The sequence below is a fragment of the Anser anser genome (assembly GCF_964211835.1).
Source record: "Anser anser genome assembly, chromosome: 2".
Lineage (NCBI taxonomy): Eukaryota > Metazoa > Chordata > Aves > Anseriformes > Anatidae > Anser > Anser anser.
Genome location: NC_139721.1, coordinates 48,071,473 through 48,087,644, shown reverse-complemented (window position 1 = coordinate 48,087,644; position 16,172 = coordinate 48,071,473). Strand labels below are relative to the sequence as shown.

General features: G+C 41.9%; 1 protein-coding gene across 2 annotated transcripts; it reads right to left on the bottom strand.

The window, feature by feature from the left end:
• Positions 1-593: 593 nt before the first annotated feature.
• Positions 594-13,649, bottom strand: AQP4 (aquaporin 4). Of its 2 annotated transcripts, none has more exons than XM_083822342.1 (5): positions 13,457-13,649; positions 9,020-9,434; positions 7,934-8,098; positions 7,484-7,564; positions 594-5,354 (listed from the first exon to the last, which is right to left on the bottom strand). In XM_083822342.1, the coding sequence occupies exons 2-5, from the start codon at positions 9,398-9,400 to the stop codon at positions 5,076-5,078; spliced, it is 906 nt and encodes a 301-aa protein (XP_083678468.1). In that variant the 5' UTR covers positions 9,401-9,434; positions 13,457-13,649; the 3' UTR covers positions 594-5,075. The 2 variants fall into 2 exon arrangements, with proteins under 2 accessions (XP_083678468.1, XP_083678467.1); XM_083822341.1 differs by lacking the exon at positions 13,457-13,649 and adding an exon at positions 13,270-13,404.
• Positions 13,650-16,172: the final 2,523 nt, after the last annotated feature.

Here is a 16,172-nt window from a genome sequence, read left to right as displayed (position 1 = left end):
CCAAATCTCTGAAAGTGGTAAGTGTCAGGTGTGAGTCGTCTCTCAGCTCTTCCTGCTGATTAGGTGTTCCCCCAGGTGATGGGTTTTCATACTAATCATTGTAAGGATCCAAACATGAGTGTCATACATGTTTTAGGAGCTAAACTTTGCATTCCAAGTAAGGACCCAGACAACGAAAAACATTGTCACTACAGGACCTGATGTTGATGCTGCAGTTCCTCATGGGAGCTTGGTCTCACAACCCATGCAATAGTAAAAGGGCTCTTAATTGCCTGCGTCATTCCTATCGCTTGTATAAAGCCTTAGCTCTCCATTATTCCACGAGTTTTAAACCCATGTAGCACAATTGGCGGTGTATGTACACCAGCATAATTTTTGCTCTAGTTGGTTTATCTTGTTTCCATAAAGACATTTTATCTTTTGCAATCACATCTCTTTACTGACAGATTTTTTTCTACAGTAAGTCATTCATTCTCAGCTGCACACACTTCCAGGCTCCTGTTATGCATATTCTATTTTCTGGATTTTTTTTTTCTCATGTTTTGGTTGTGATCTTTAGGACTGCTGAATGTTTTCAGTGACCAAATGATATCTTTTTTTTTTTTTTAACAGATACTTTATTTGCAACAGTAGTGTGAGATACAGTAGAGCACAGGTGGGAACCAGAAAATCATATATTATTTCACAGTGTATTTTTCAGTAGATTATTCCAAATGTAACATAAGGAAATTTTAAGTCCTACAACATTAGTTCTGATGTCATGGTGACTAACATTACCACAATAAGCAGTCTTGTGGAAAAATCCTTGTGCATAGTTTGCTCTACCTCATTTGTCCTAAATTACAGAGACTGCATCAGTATGATTTAGATCATGTAAGTAACCGTGTAATAAGTAATTCAGTCTGAATTTGCATCACATCTGTTTGTTAAGTCCTTGAGAAACACAGATACACACAGGTCGATTTGAGACAAAGAAAATTTTGTATGGTATTCTCTCACCTTAGACAGGAAGGTTCACAATGTAAATTCTCACATATTTTATTTAGATTATAAATACTGGATGGTGTATAATATCCTTCATGTGTTACACAGACTGAAGATAAAATGTTGCAGGGCACAACAGCAACTGCTCTGTTGCCAAGCACTAGAAAGGTGGAAATCCTATTTGAAGGCTATTTAGCTTTTTATGCAGGTACCATGGCTAATTAATAATCAGAAATAAAACTCATTTTGAAAAACTCATATGTAAATACATGTGACAAGCCTAAATACTGCATACAAGATGTGTCTTGCTCCTGCTTCCACTGAATGAAAAAATACCATAAAAAATGATAATTCCATATACTTTAAGAACAGAAAGTTTATGACAACTCAAAATGCCGAAGGAATCTTTTTTTTTAATTTTTAATTTTTATTTTTGTCATTCTTTCATGATAATATTTCGAATTTGTCTGATAAACTTCTTGGAAATGGTGCAACCTGAAAGGTATTTGTGTGACTCAGTGTAACCACCTTTAGCTTTCGTCCTTTCTTTTCTGATGTCCAGTGATTAAATATTATGAATATATAACAATATTTAAACAACTGTGCCATCATGGAGGAGTAAGACTCATCCATATATTTTTAGGACCCTAAAATAATGGTGAAATGCCCATCAAACTTACTGTGGTATCTATCAACCAACATAAACCAATAAATACTTTATTTCCAATCCATGAAAAGATCATGCTAGTCTATTATTTAACAAAATTTTACTATTTTATGATGATGATACCACTGTGAAACAACTTAGAAAAGCACATATCCCTGCAGGTTAAAGCTAAGTCCTAATGGATGCTGAAGGACCCATCCCTTATGGAGGTTCCCTTACATAAATGGTGATCTCTTGTTGTGGGGTAGAACCAGCTTTGGTGGCAGCTACACCTAAGAGTTTACTTTCGGGTGGGTCATAAACCTCAAGTCAAATGCATCTCTTTCCAGATGTGACTATCTTGCTTAAAAGCTCTTATTTTGGAAAAACTACAGTGAAGTGCATGACAGAAGCCATCAGACCCCTAAATAGCTCAGGATCATTTCCATTGTACTTAACGACAAACCTATCCACGAATCTCATTCCATGGGAGCAGGAGCAGGCCTACCATATCTCGCTTTCCTACCAGTGTCCAATGCATGGCAACATCCTTTATGATCTAATGGTCTCTTTACTTCAGCTTCCCTTTTTTCCCTTGATCTTTTCAGGAGTCTCGGCATCTTATCTCCAGTACTCCTGTTGAGCGAGGTGCTCTCCCAGGACTGGTTCTGAGTGGTAGTCACACTTTGCTAATAAAGTGTATTCCAGGGAAAAAAATCCTCCTAATTGAGTTGGCTAGTGCCACGCTCTTGTTATGCTCACCTCAGCAGTAGAATCAGGCTGGGTGGAGAAAAGTATCATGCCATTTGTGTAAAGGACCCTCAAGCATAAAAGAAATCACAGCTTCTTATTTAAATAATACAGTACCATGCAAAATTCACTTATTATGAGCTTCTAAGGAGTGTCTTTAAATATGAAAATGCAAAAAAATTCTTAACAATCCACCAGTGCTATGAGTATTACTCTGTTCACTTTATCTGCTTAAGCCATGCAAAAGGTTTAATCAAAGTGTCCCTTTAACAAACACAGCATTTGAACAAAACAGAGCAAAACAAAATAAAACAAAGGAAAACAAAACAAGACAAGACAAAACAAGGAAGTCAGAACAAATGCCTACACACACAAAAAAAAGCGCACAAGTTTTAATCTTTCTGATTGAATCTATGTAGCATGATGTTTGCCTATCTGAGGAGACATATATATATATATATATATATATATATATATATATATATATGAGTCTAAACACCTGTGCCTTTCCCCAGGAGACTCAGTCCTTGCTGTGGCTTAGCTCCTTACCAGTGCTACTCAGCTCCTGCTTGGCTCTTATCTGTGATCTGACATTGTCTCTTCCAAGCAATTCCCTAACTGTACTCAAGCCCTTAAAGCGTGATGCTGTTGCTGTGTCAGAGGCACAGCTAAATATCAGCTGTTTTACCAGACTCCACACAGGTACATGACAGAGAGCGGGAGGACTCATGAGCACAGAGCAGGGCTGTTCCAGGGTCACCCAAGGAAGCCCTGACCTGCGCACGTGTGCCATGTGCTGTGTCCAGGGGGAGCAGAGGAAGATCTGTGGCCCAACTGCAATGCATGGAGGAGTCACAAATCTCACGCTCAATGCAGAGAGCCCGTACCACTCTCTAACATGTTTTTTAAGGCAAGAAAAGTGTGAAACTAGGAGAACAGTACTGCAGGTACTGCTGGGGCTACACGGTGCTGGTGAGCTGGGATAGTAGAATTGCCCTAGGATCAAAGTGCACAGACTTGAGTTTAGCAGTGGTTTATTATCTCACTAGAATCATCTCATTCCCTGTAATAAAAATTGCATGTAGAGTATGTCAAAGAGCCAAAGAGTCTATTACAGCCCATTGTCAGGACTAATGCTTTTTTTTTTTCCTCTTATTGCTAAGTAGGCAGGAGTAGCTTTTCAATTTCAAAATAAAACTATACAATTACAGTAATAATGTAATGCTCCTGACTGCTTGGCAGCTGCATATTGTAAAACTCAAAACCACTGATCAGTAGCAAAAGCAGTAAGTCAGTACAATCTTTATAAAATGTCCTGTTGGGGTGATTATGTCTATCAAAATACTTCTATGAGGGAAAGACTGATTACTGAAAATATTTCATTACCCTTTCCCCCTAAAAAAAACCTGCAAGTGCTTGCATGTTTTCCTAACAACAAATAAAGAAGCTGGTGAAGGTGCTGGAGGTTTAATTAAGACTGTATGAGCAGTGGAACAAGCAAAGATCTTGTTCAACTAGTTAGGCATCAGCTAAAACAGAAAAACAAAAGCAGTCGTATTTTTATCATCTGTTATAAAAAAATATTTCCCAATCAGTGTTTCAATACAGTTAAAAGTTAAAAACCCTCTACATTACTAATAAATTAAAAAAACCCAGATCTCCAACCATCTTGTAAGAAAGCAGGTAAGTAATTTAAACCTTTAGTTTACATAAATTAGCACAGAAATCTGTATTTGAACAAGTGCACTGAAAACAGATATGCCTTCTTTTCTTCTGATATCTCTTATTTGAGTTATTAAGTAACAGGAAAGCCTTTATATTCTTTGCATGACCTTGAGAGTCTGCTACCACTAAATGGTCAACAGTCAAACCCCAGGAGAATGTTTCACCAGACAGACAATGACATGGGCGAGCATGAAGTACAGTCAAATGCTTTGCAGCCTTATTACAGTAGACTTCAACATTCAATTTCAGCACTTTTACTCCTGGGAAGAGATGAAGGTAATATATTTATACAGGAAATCATATGAGTGAAATTTGATGGGTTGATAGAATTTTTTTCAAAACCTATTAAAATACCATTTTTTTTCCAGAGGTAGTTTGCAAGGCAATAGTGATGTATGTAAGTGGAAACAATACTCCTTTGCTTGACTTTGGATAGAACTCTTAAATTTTGTTGATGCTCTCCCTGAACCTTGCAGAGAAAGCTTAATGGATAAGATGTTCTAATGAGAGCTGACAACAGCCAATTAAGTGTCAGAAGAACAATCTGATAAGTAGGTCTTCATGTCTATAGGCATTTCCTGATATGTCTTAACTGTCAATCTGAATGTTAAACATCTCTATCTTCATCTCATTATTGACTGATTTATTAGAGGAGAATGCTTTCAACTCCTTTTTTTTTTTTTTTTTTTTTTTTTGACTTTGGGGTTATTCCAGAAAGAAGAGAATGAAAGTAGTAGAAACAACTCTTAATTTGGAATAATTCATGGGGAATCAGAATTATAGTGAAGGCTTAATATTCCAACTGAGCAGATGTATGGTTTGATGATGTCACTACCATGCAGCTGCCCACACCATACCTTTTAAGAAATGGTAGATGCTCAGTTTAGAGGAGATCTGTTTCTTTAATAGGTGGAAGGATATCTGTGGACATGCTAGCAGGCTGCTCTCTGCTTTCAGTGCTCCTTGCTAGTCATACAGAAGACAGCACCTCGCTGGACGGATCTCTTCCCTTCTTGTCCTCACCCCGGTCAATATCAATCACATGAACTATGCCAGGCTTCAGAATCAGGTCATCAGTCTCCACGTGGCTCCTGCTATCATCCACCTCTGTGTATTTCCCTTTGGATGGCTGGGTAGCCTTACTGAAGACATCTTTAAAACGGCGCTTGAGTTCAACATCTGGGCAATAGACATACTCATAAAGAGCACCAGCAAGGACTGCTCCTATTATTGGTCCCACCCAGTAAACCTACAAAGAGAGGTGGGAAAAACATAGGCATTAAGCTATACAGCAAAGAAAGAAGCCAGGATCTCAGAGGAAATCATGTCACTACAGACTTCACTCCGAAAACTTTATATGAAGTGCTCTAGCCCAATCATTTAAAACAACTCTGCTTTCCAGAAATGTATGGCCATATAGTTCACTGGATTTCATGGCCTGGGATGAAATCTGCCCACATACCAGATTATGAGGCAGAGAAGTGTTAGGTTCTAGTTAGGAGCACTGAGTTTCACAGATGGTGACCTGCAGCTCAACAGTGAAGTGAATTCTCTGAAGTGATGTATGAAATATGTCAAAAGGCAGTCTCTTAGGCAGTTAACAGCATTAGTTCCATGTAGCCTTTTTTCCCTCTCTGCCTCCTCCCTGTCTCTCTTCTCTCACAGGTATTTTGCCCACTTCAGCAATACTCCCTAGTATTTCTGCTTTTCTTTTAAACTAGCAAGAGTAAGGTGATTGAGAACCAAGCCCATAGCCTCAGAGATAAATGGTTTTGTCAACTTTTATTGATCCACCTCTTTCCAAGAAGCTTTCTCTAAATTTTCATTGTTTATTTTCCACCTGTAGATAATGCATTTGTGTTGTTTGCCAGATGACACACCAAATAAATACCAATGTAAAAAACATCTTCTTTCTGCAGTTTCACCCAAGATGATGATCAACGTGTAAGGAAACAAAACCTATCCTAATGCATATATACAAGCAGTTCTGTTTCAATATTTCAGACTCACATTTCCAAGAGTCCAAATTTGACTTCTGATCCTGCAGAACCCAACAGGCAGCCATCTATCTGATTATCTAATTTGTATAACCATATGCAAATGACACACACAACTTTGTAGGGTAGCTATTTCAGTACAACATGCAGCAATTCTGTAACACTAGTAGGTGAAGAGGCCCACTGACTTCTCTTAATGACATGCTAATGTCACCGCTCTGAAGGAGGAGAGAAAGGCCGTCTTTCCAAATGACCAGGACAGCAGCTAAGCTTCTCCTACAACTTTCTACATAGTACATTTGCTTACTGTTTACAGCTTTAGTGGTAAATTACAGGCTCCCTCAGAGAATGGATAATTAATCTCGTGAAAAACTATAGCAGTTTTTTGTATGAACAAGCCATTCACTGATAACTGGGTAGATCTGCCTCAATAGGATAACTCTTGGGAACAAAGTTACACATGGCATCGTGTTTGCAGAACTGGAGCCTCAGGGCCTGAAGACAATGCTATCTCTGTTGTTAGCTGCAGTGGGAGCAATGTGGGCTCCATACTTTAAAAATCAAGAAAATCCTTATATGCACTGTAATATGCAGATCTTATAGTTAGTACTGAAAGTGTCCCTGGAAGTGCTTTCCTTATCTTTAATTAGGGGAGGCTGAGCTGCAATCCATCTCTCCCTATAAAACATTAATTGTTTTTTGATAAGTTCAGTAGTGGGATGCTATAAAAATGGCTGTGTCACTCACAATCTGTTTATCAAGTTGTTTCCTGCACAAATACCTGTAGTTAAGGGGATGCTTTCTCATCAAAAATCAAAACAGGTAACATCTGGTCTAGTTTGTAAAGACCAGGTTGCAACTCCTTTGTCTCTCAGTGCGGGCATTTGCCGAGGCAGGTTCTCTCCCTGGAAAGAGATTGCAGAGGGTCTCTGCTCTCGTTGTATATGTCTGCCCCAATTTGCCGTGGAACCAGGCGAGACGTGAAGCCAACAGAATTACTTCCATAACTTCTCATCAGCATGACTGGGGGGGTTGCAATCTGCCTCGGAGGATTTTTTTATTTCTAGCAGTTCAATTCTTTCCGTCTCGCTGGATTGCTTTTTTTGTTTGGAAGTTTTTGTATGATTTCCTTTCTACCACAGCTACTACCTCCACAAAATGACCCCCGAATAGCAAAATGCTATTCTAGTGTGCTGTGTACCACACTACGGCCCCAGGGGAGCAGCAAGATTACTCTAAAGCATGTGGCAAGTCAGCACCTGTCTTCTTCAGTGATGCCTCTATGGGGTGTGCAAGGATAGACAACTAAAGGCAGATGATGTATGAAAAATCCTGATAGCTGTTTGTTGCTAAGGTGAAGGAAGCATGAAAGCAGAGTTACCCATTGGTTTTCCCATTTCCCCATGATGACAGCAGGTCCAAATGATCGAGCAGGGTTCATACTGGCACCGGTGTAATTGATCTAAAGTAGAGACAAAATGTTACCTGTTATTAGAGTCTCAAAGGTAGTTATTCAATTTCTTTTAGTCCTTGCACTATGGGACACCCTGGTTTTGTAAGACATCTAATCCTGACAGTAGGTATTGTCACTCTCCAGAGTCTTATCACAAAATTAACAAAGCCATCATAAGAACAGGCAGGAAATCTCTGATGCAGCAGCCCAAGAGGACCCTCCTGCTACTTCCAATGTTTTTTTGTCATGGACCTATAAAAACTACAACAGCTATACAGCTATAGCAGCTATAAAGTCTACAGAAGCTTCCATTTACGTCTGAAGTAGACATAACGGGACAAAGGCTCTATTTTTTTTAAAGAGAAGCCATTAACTTACAGCAAATAAATGTCCAATTGCAACAGAAAATCCAATTGCTAGAGCTACTGAACCAGTGACATCGTTTCGTTTTGAATCACAGCTGGCAAAAATAGTAAAAACCAGCTGGAATGTAATTATCAACTCCACCAGGAGTCCATGGCCAGCGGAAAGATCTCCATGTACCTGGAAGAAGAGAAAGAAACACCGGAGATGAAGCAAAAGCAATTTTGTAAATCAGAAAGCAACCACATGCATTGACTATATTTCAATGAATTATATTTTTGGTGACTTCCTAAATAGTACACAGTGAAAGACAACAATGAACTTTTGGAGGTGCAGATTCCCACCCTTCTTCTCCCCCCTTTTCCCATTTATTTATTTTTTTTAATTTGAGAGCCATGGAAAATTATAGCTGGACTGACAACAGACAGCTTGCCAGTAACATCCAACAAGAACTTCAAAGTTAGACTGCAGAAGTGTAGTTTATTTTTACACAGGGATTTGCAAATGCTGCACTTCCCCTTCACCATTTTTTTTCTTGGGAGCGCTGTAATTTACTATTCAATTATAAATTCATTAATTAGCCCTGACTTAATTAATTTAAATTTCAATTAAAAATTAAGCAGTGTGCGGCTCAAGTGCATTTTTAATAAGTCCTGCAACAGGGCTAACTGATGGCATTTCTTATTAGTTTAGAACAAAGCTGAAATCTAAGCCACAATCTATTTCAAAAGTATGTCATTTTAAATTGATGTTTTTTCAATCCCCATCATAATGGCATAGAATTAATTTCCCCTCCCCAGTCCATATGAAAATGGCATTTCATGCATATATTATTTAAATGTTGTATGTAAATTAACATTACCTGCTGTCATCAGATTTGGGGAAGTTCTAGAAAAGAGAACTTTTATAAAAAGAATAGCTATAGATATTGCGCTGCATAAAGCCATCCCAGGGAGAGCTTTAAACCCTGTCTGGATGTTGTAAATAAACCAACCAGCTCCTAAAATCTCTACTTGAGCTCTTTTTATTCTGTGTGACACTGATTATATTTTCTTAGGCTCCGAGTTAGTCTACTCCAGGAGCTGGAGCAGAAGTGATTACCATAGTGACTCCCAGGCCTCCCACCACACTTGGTGGTGTGATGAGGTAAAGGATGCCTGCCCCCACGATGGCTCCCAGGCACTGGGCGAGAATGTAGAAGACCGACTTGGCGAGGCTGATCTTCCTCGTGCAGACCATTGCCACGGTCACAGCAGGGTTGATGTGGCCACCGCTGATGTGCCCGAAGCACTGCACCATGGTTGCGATGCTGAGTCCAAAGCAGAGAGAGATAAGGACCATGTCTACAGGCAGGGGCTTCTCTGCTCCACCCCAGTTGATTGTGGAACCGAGGCTGAGAAGGACGAAAATTAACATGGCCAAAAATTCTGCTGAAACAGCCTTCCAGAAGGGCTGTGTCCAGACGCCTTTAAACGCTACCATGATGCTCTCACACTTGCACAGACGTCCACACTTACTGAAAAGGAAAACAAGTCTTCATCAGAAGTCAAGCAATAATGTTCTCCTATGTTCTCCTGTTGGAAGGTTGCTATCTGGCAGACTTTGGAGGGAAGGCTTCAAGGCTGAGTATCCTTGGACTGGGACAACCACGGATGTGTGCACTGTCAAAACAGACTGCCCTTAAAATACTGCCAGTGTTTGAGTATCTGCAGGTGTGATACACAGGGTAATTAGTCATACTCTGTGATAAATCTGTCCCTATAGCTTTGGTTCATGCAAAGAACCCCCCTATATTTTTTGAAATAAATGAGAATGAAAATAAGTGTAATCTTCTACACTAGCTGACTTCTGCCTAAGAGTCTGCAAAGCCCTACCACTTCCAGTGGCCTGTTAAGCATCATGCTCATTAAATCAGTGGGTATTCTCTTTTTCTAAGAAAATGTGTACTTTTCACAATGCAGGTACAATATTTCAGTAAAAAGTATCTTAGTCAAAACCAAATATTTTTTGTAAAAGAAAGTCTATTTGTTTGAACACTCACACAAACCAATACTTCAATTTATAGTTATGCAAAAATCTGTTTCTTCTCTGTGGACATAGAGTAAAATTTGAATCCAGCCAGGAGAATAGATGCAATCCTAAATTCTGACGTTTAAATCAATCATGCAGTCAATTAAGTCCTTTTTAGGGGCTAAGGGTGCAGAGTTAAGTAGTGGAATAGAAACATGTTTTCTGTACATTTGGTGTGTGCAACTGCATGTGGTAAAGAAAGGAACGTCTTGATTTTCCCCTGTCTGGAAATGCTATTCGTTAGTCTGTGCAGCCTTCCTGATGAGTTACAGTTTTGCTAGATGCTCAGATACCTATGAAAGTGGGTCACCAAAGAAAAGTTATTTGTGGTATTAATAAATTAGGAGAATAAGCCAAAAGGGAAGCATTTTAATGAGTTTCTAAGGAATGTTAACAAGATTCTTCTTTTAAAAACAAAAGCAAAAAAAAAACAACCCCTCCAAAAAAAAACAAAAAACAAAAACCCAGAAAACAAAAGAAAGAATATTCAGCTGTTACATTTGGGAACAAAATTTCAAGTGGAAGATGGATGAATTTATGCTCAGTTATCTAAGGTAACTGAGCTACAATGCATATTTAATACCACTTACATCAGAAAGAAGCATAAAATGCATGTCTAGCTTTTTCAAGTTATTGCAAGAGGAATGGCCCATGAATTTCTTAACAGTTGCTGAGAGTTAGGGAAAGGCAATTTAATCCTGTGACTGGAGCAAATAATTTGTTTCCTTGTCTCATTTCTTATGCTAATTTACTGTGTACTTTGGGTAGGTCATTTGTACTCTATCTCAGTTCTCTAGACTCTCAGAAGAGAACAAGAATTACACTATTTCCTGCAAATGGCTGTGCTTGTGAAGTGATCTGACAGACTCTGAAGTTTGAGTGGGACTTGTAAGATCTCATACTAGCAGCCAGTTAATGACCAGCTACCTAGATCAGGCTTTTTTGTTCAAAATGGCTCCAAATTCACCACCTCCCCCAGTGCTAAAGTACACAGCTTTTTGGGGATCCTTGTCTTTGAACACTATGCCCAGATTCTCACTGCAACCTAAAGACTGTCTATAGCTTACCTCCAACAACCTTGCTACTCCCTTACTAACAACTTAATTCAGTGGCCTCAGGAGGACACAGGAACTGCATCTACACTGAGAAGGGGTCAGCGTCACAGGATTTGTCCTGGATGAACATTTCATACAGGGATGAGGCATATCCTGGTGTCCATGGAAAAGAAACCTGGATGCACAGGCAAGGAAAGTGGCACTCATACCCTTTCACACCCATCTCAGTTGAGATGCACCATGGGTTTCCCTGAGCTTTAGCTTGCGCCTGCTTTTTCTAAGCAAAACTCAAGCCCTGGTGTTATATTCTAGACTTTTGTAAAATTTCCTACCACTGAAGAGAGTGAGGGGACCGTAGGTTTTTGGAGAATGTGAGACAGGGGTATGGTGACTCCTGGCTTCGTTGTCCAAGAGTGCCCAACCCATCTCCTTCTGTATGCAGAGAACAGCGAGATGTGCAAATTAGCTACATCCCTTCATCTTGTAGGAGTGGAAAGAAAAAAGTGATTGTATTGGGTATTAAAACTGTGTAGTTAGCTTCCTTCCAGCTGGGGAAAGTCCCAGAACACAGCAAGAGTGAATGAGTGGTGCATGCACATGTGTGACAGAGGGAGGATCTGGTAGATCACAACTTCTGCTGACCTGCTGACGGGCCTGTCCAGGCTACCACTTAAGGAGGGCCCATGTCATACTGCTAGACCCTATGAGAACATGTACAATCAACTCAGTCAATATTATTTACAGCCCTGAAAATGCAGAAATGTTGGATATAAGTCAAAAGCATAACTCAATAGAATCATAGAATCATAGAATCAAAGAATCACAGAATCTTATCCTGAGTTGGGAGGAACCCATAAGGATCATCAAGTCTAAAAGCACAAAACCTTGTTCATCGAAATAAAGAAAGTTTCTATTTTTCTTAAATAGCACACTGCATGGAAAATATGAAAATGGTAGAACTGTACTGCCAGCCATACTTTGATAGTTAATGATCTAAACACCTATTCTGAATACAGAAATGTTTTTCTGAAGCAGTCTGTTTTTCTATGATTTCAACACCCAGCAAAACACCCAGCTGTCACAGCAAATTTTTTTCTTTCAAGCTGCGCACCTGCTAATAAAAGCTTAATACTGTGTTTTAGCCCTGAGCCCAGGTTTTCACTTAAATCCAAAAGCAACTTGGAAATCAACACCGCCTCCAACGTCCACTATTCTTTCTGCATGCAGTTAATTTAAAGCCTCGAGATGAGATGGTGATGGCTGCCAGCTCTAAAACTGAAAACGTGACTTTCCAGCCACTAAGATTTGCCATCAAAGTTGCAAAACAATTTTTGGAGTAGTTGCTGTTCATCGTTGCCGTACACAAATACAAAATAGAAAAGCAGAACAATGCTTTTGTGTTCCGGTCACACATTAAATTTGTATGGATTCACTTGAAATCCTCTGGTTTAGACCACACGGGAGACTGATAGGGTGCAGGGTGGGTTTCACAGCTCACGTTGCCATCAGGGCCAAAGGAGCCTGGGGTACGGACAGGACTCACTGGTGTCCAGGACATTGCCGGAGTGACTACAGCTCCGAAGCCATAGCAGCGTAAGCAGTAACGCTGTCATCCATATAAATGTCAAACGGCATTTACCAAATTCTTCCTCCCCTCACTACTATGGTTGCGGGGAGCAGGGCCAGCAGCTGGGGGGGCTTGCAGCGACCCTACCTGGGGTGCAAGCTCCGTGTGAGCATCAGCTTTTTGGGGGGCATCCGCGGCTCTTTGGGGGGCATCCGCGGCTCTTTGGGGGGCATCCGCGGGCCCCCCCGACCTGTGCCGGCCGTGTCCCGCCGGGACACCGGGCACCCGCTTGTGGGGAGGGGGGCGGCAGGGGAGGGGGGCAAGCGCACGATCGCGGCGAATAAAAGTTGTAGGGCGCGGAACAGCGCCGGCTTGCAGCCCTCCGGCACCTCCAGCCTCAAACCCCAAGGGCGACTGAAAGCTATCACCTTCAGGGAACAGGGCCGGGCTCCGTGCAAGCCCCCCACGATGCATACCCCCCCCTCCGCCCTCCTACCCCGCACCCTGGCACCGCAGAGAATCCCCACCGGGACTCCCCTTTTCCCCCTCGAAACTTTCCCCAAGCCCCCTCTCGAGCTTTATCTCCTCCCCCCCTCCCTCCACCCCTACCCCCCCCGTATTTTCCCCCCTCCGCACCCCGCGGAGGGCCGCGCACTCACCCGCGGCGCGCAGCGGCCGCCCGGTCGCTCATGCCTCCGCGCGGAGCTGCGGCGCCGGCCGGGGGGGGCGCGGGGCTCGGGGCGGGGGCCGGGGCCGGGGCCGGGGCCGGGACCGGGGGAGGACCCGGGGGGGGGACCGGGGGGGACCGGCGGGGGGGGCGCGGCTCCCAATCGCTCCCCTCCCTACCTGCTGCTGCTCCCCGACGGCCGGGAGGGGGCTCGAGGCGGAGAGGGGGCGCTTGCGGTCGTGGGAATAGGATTAATTAATTAGCGCGGGGGGGGGGGGGGGCTGCGCGGTTTGGGGATGATCGGTCCGAGTGGGAGATTTTGCGGTTTCTTCTCCCGCTGCGCGCTGGGTTCGCGGGAATCGAGTCCGGGGCGCTGTGAGGTGGGGAGATCTAGGTGTGTGAAACACCCCGCATACCTCAGCGGGACCCTGCTGGCTCCCAGGGGGGCGGAGGGGTTAATCTGCTGCCTTCAGCAAAGTTTTGCCTCGTGTGGGAAGCCGGCGGGGGCCGCTGAAAAGAGCTCTTGACACTAGACCCTGATGCCGGTGAGACAATTCAGGTGGTTCTCACCTTGAGAGGAACCCAACCCATCCATAGCATGAGAAAAATCTGACGAAAAAACAGCCCTTTAGGCTATACGAAAACAGACCATCAGTAAAGTTACCCAAGTTTCCAGGCAGGATTATTTTGTTAGAGACTGCACAGAACCTGACACTTGAAGAAGGCAGGCATGAATATCGAACAAAGTATCTATCTATAAAATCCCCTTTTCTTTTTTCTTTTTCTTTTTTTCTTTTTCTTTTTCTCTTTTTCTTTTTCTTTTTCTCTTTTTCTTTTTCTTTTTCTTTTTCTTTTTCTTTTTCTTTTATTTTTCTTTTTCTCTTTTTCTTTTTCTTTTTCTTTTTCTCTTTTTCTTTTTCTTTTTCTTTTTCTTTTTCTTTTTCTTTTTCTTTTTCTTTTTCTTTTTCTTTTTCTTTTTCTTTTTCTTTTTCTTTTTCTTTTTCTTTTTCTTTTTCTTTTTCTTTTTCTTTTTCTTTTTCTTTTTCTTTTTTTTCCAGGTGGCTTTGACCTTTGAATGCAGTAAAATAATCAGTGCATAAGTTACATAGAAAATGTTTTAAAGGACATGCTGTTCAGGGGTTAAACCAGGTTAAAACAGCATGCACAGAGAAACTACATCTATTGCCATACACCCATATGGCAACAGAGAAAGAATCAAAATTAGATGTAATAATCAACTGGCCGGTGCTATACCCACTGTGCCAGGCAATCTTTCTGCACATTAGAAAAGAGTGCAAGAGCTGAAGAACTACTTTGGATGTGGAAACCATGGAAAACCACGGATATCCTCTCTTAACTTCTGCTAGGAGATTGTAGGCAACAAGTTACATGGGCAAAAAGTGAGTCTAATGTGTAACGCTATCAGTTCAGGATACCCTAAACAAATTTGAACACCGAGCAATAAAGAACTCATGCCTATGTGTTAAATACAGATCGGAGTTAATGGTACGTACCAGGTGATCATAAAGTACAAATGTAGGTGTTTCTCTCACATTTGCCTGCAATTCCCTTCTTTAGAGCAGAGTCATAAAGGGGACCAAGAGGCATTCACAGTTTGATGACAAAGGAAAACAGCTGGCTGGATGTTTGACTTTCTTGTTTTCAAGCTTTGCCTCATTTGCTGCTGTCTTGCGCTCAGCCAAGAAGGGGTGCAGGCATCATCACACAGCTCTGCTCCTTCCTCTGGTGCATTTGGTTTCTCAGTCTTTTTCAGGCAGTTTCACAGCCTGTTACAGTGATTCCAGAAACTTCAATTCCTAATACTGTCATACGGGCACATAAGCCTGTCATATACTTCATATACTCACAGACAAGTTTTCACATTGAGGCTGCAGGAGTTGCTGCCCACAGTGAAAACACTTCAGTTAGGATGCTCCTCTGCATACGTGGTTTTTTTTTTTTCACCCCTATTGCCCTTTGAACAGGAATTACTGTACAAAAAACTTCTTTTTAGTGCTCTCTTTCAAACACCTGTGGATTCCCTTACTTGAATGTATCACACACATCTTTTACCACCTGCATTTAATGAATTAATTATTTGATTATTTCAGCCTTTTGTACCACAGATACTTCTAACATGTCCTTTTCTCTGTTGTTCCAAAGGCCACAAAAGGAGCACACAGAAATCTCAAATTTCTTCTGTCCTGGTTCCAGTTAGGACAGAGTTAAGTAGCTCATAGTAGCTGGTAGGGTGCTATGTTTTGGATTAGGATGAGAAGAGCGCTGATAACATGCTGATGTTTTAATTGTTGCAGAGCAGTGTTTACACCAGGCCAAGGACTTTTCGGCTTCTCGCTCTGTCCTGCCAGCGAGCAGGCTGGGGGTGCAGCAGGAGCTGGGAGGGGACAGACCCAGGACAGCTGACCCAAACTGGCCAAAGGGGTATTCCATACCATCTGACGTCATGCTAAACAATATATAGGGGTGGCTGGCCGGGGTGGGGGGGCCGGCTGCTCGGGAATAGGCTGGGCATCGGTCAGCGGGTGGTGAGCAATTGCATTGTGCATCACTTGTTTTCTTACACATTATTATTGTTAATACTATTACCATTATCACTATTATTATTATTATTGTTATTATTATTTTCCTGTCTTAATAAACTGTCTTTATCTCAACTCACAGGCTTCACTTTCCCGTTTCTCTCCCCCATCCCAGAGAGGGAGGGGGGAGGGTGAGCGAACGGCTGTGTGGTGTTTAGCTGCCAGCCGGGTTAAACCACAACACTTCCCAGTTTTGGAGCTGCCTGTTTCCAACCAGGGCTGAGGTTGCTTTCACAGCTTCGCCCTGACAGCACGCTTGTTCTTTGGCACCTTGCAGACTGGGCTCTCGTGGCCC